At 66.4% G+C, this 1083-nt stretch overlaps 1 protein-coding gene across 1 annotated transcript in view; it reads left to right on the top strand.

The window, feature by feature from the left end:
* The window catches only part of LAMA5 (laminin, alpha 5), a 36287-nt gene that overhangs the window by 31536 nt on the left and 3668 nt on the right, over positions 1-1083 (top strand). The window contains exons 43-45 of the mRNA XM_012728158.1: positions 265-487; positions 702-835; positions 904-1066. Of these exons, the coding sequence (XP_012583612.1) occupies positions 265-487; positions 702-835; positions 904-1066 (520 nt within the window). The remainder of the gene's footprint in view (positions 1-264; positions 488-701; positions 836-903; positions 1067-1083) is intronic.

Raw genomic sequence — 1083 nt, 5'->3', positions numbered from 1 at the left:
CGGGGCTTGTCCGGTCCCTGCCCGGGGCCGCCCGGGGCCCGCTCCGGCGAGCGGCAGCTCGTTTTCCCATTTAATTCAATTTCCATCTCGGTCCTCAGGGGCCGGCACCAGCTGGGCCCTCGGCCCTCCCCGCCCTCCCCCGCCCCTTATTAAATCCCCCCAGCTGCTGGTCGCCAGCGCATGCAAATCCGGCCAGGGCTGCCAGAGCCCCCCCTTCCCAGCGCCCCCCACAATGCCCCCCACCACAGCATTCCCCAGCAAGTGATTCGTGGACATCGCCCCCTCCTTACCTTCCCCCCCTTCCCCGCCACTTCACCCACCCGCTGCCCTCAGGATCCTGCAGTTCGGCCACATGTCGGTCACAGTGGAGAAGCAGACCATTCACGAGACCAAGGGGGACACCGTGGCCCCCGGGGACGAGGGGCTGCTCAACCTGCGGCCGGATGACTTCGTCTTCTACGTGGGGGGCTACCCCAGGGGCTTCACGGTGAGCCTGGGCCTGCCGGTACCCCACCGGCACTGCCCTGCCTGGGCCACCCTGTCCTGGAGGCCCAGGCTGACCCCCAGGGCCAGACCCTGGCCTCCCTGGTACCTGCTGGGCAGCCTTGTGCCCTCGCCAGGAGTGGTGGGTAGTGTCTGGTGTCACCCTGTCCTTCCCTCTCATCCTGGGAGGGAGCTTCCCTGACCAGCTGTGCCCACAGCCCCCTGAACCTCTCAATTTGCCCTGCTACCGGGGCTGCATTGAGATGGACACCCTCAACGAGGAGGTGGTCAGTCTATACAACTTCGAGGAGACCTTCCAGCTCGACACAGTGGCGGACAAGCCCTGCGCGCGGTACGTGCCGCCCTGCTCATGGTCCCCCGGCTCCCTGCATCCACTGACCACTGCCCCCCACCCTGCAGATCCAAGTCCACCGGCGACCCCTGGCTGACAGACGGGTCATACCTGGACGGTTCTGGCTTCGCCCGCATCAGCGTGGAGAGTCAGATGAGCAACACCAAACGCTTTGACCTGGAGCTGCGCCTGGTGTCTTCCCACGGGATCATCTTCTTCCTGCAGCACCAGGCACGAGGGGTCCCGCC

The sequence above is a fragment of the Condylura cristata genome, unplaced genomic scaffold (assembly GCF_000260355.1).
Source record: "Condylura cristata isolate star-nosed mole 26May11 unplaced genomic scaffold, ConCri1.0 scaffold00022, whole genome shotgun sequence".
Taxonomy (NCBI): Eukaryota; Metazoa; Chordata; class Mammalia; order Eulipotyphla; family Talpidae; genus Condylura; species Condylura cristata.
The sequence above is the reverse complement of the archived record's forward strand: the minus strand, read 5'-3'. Positions and strand labels throughout refer to the sequence as shown.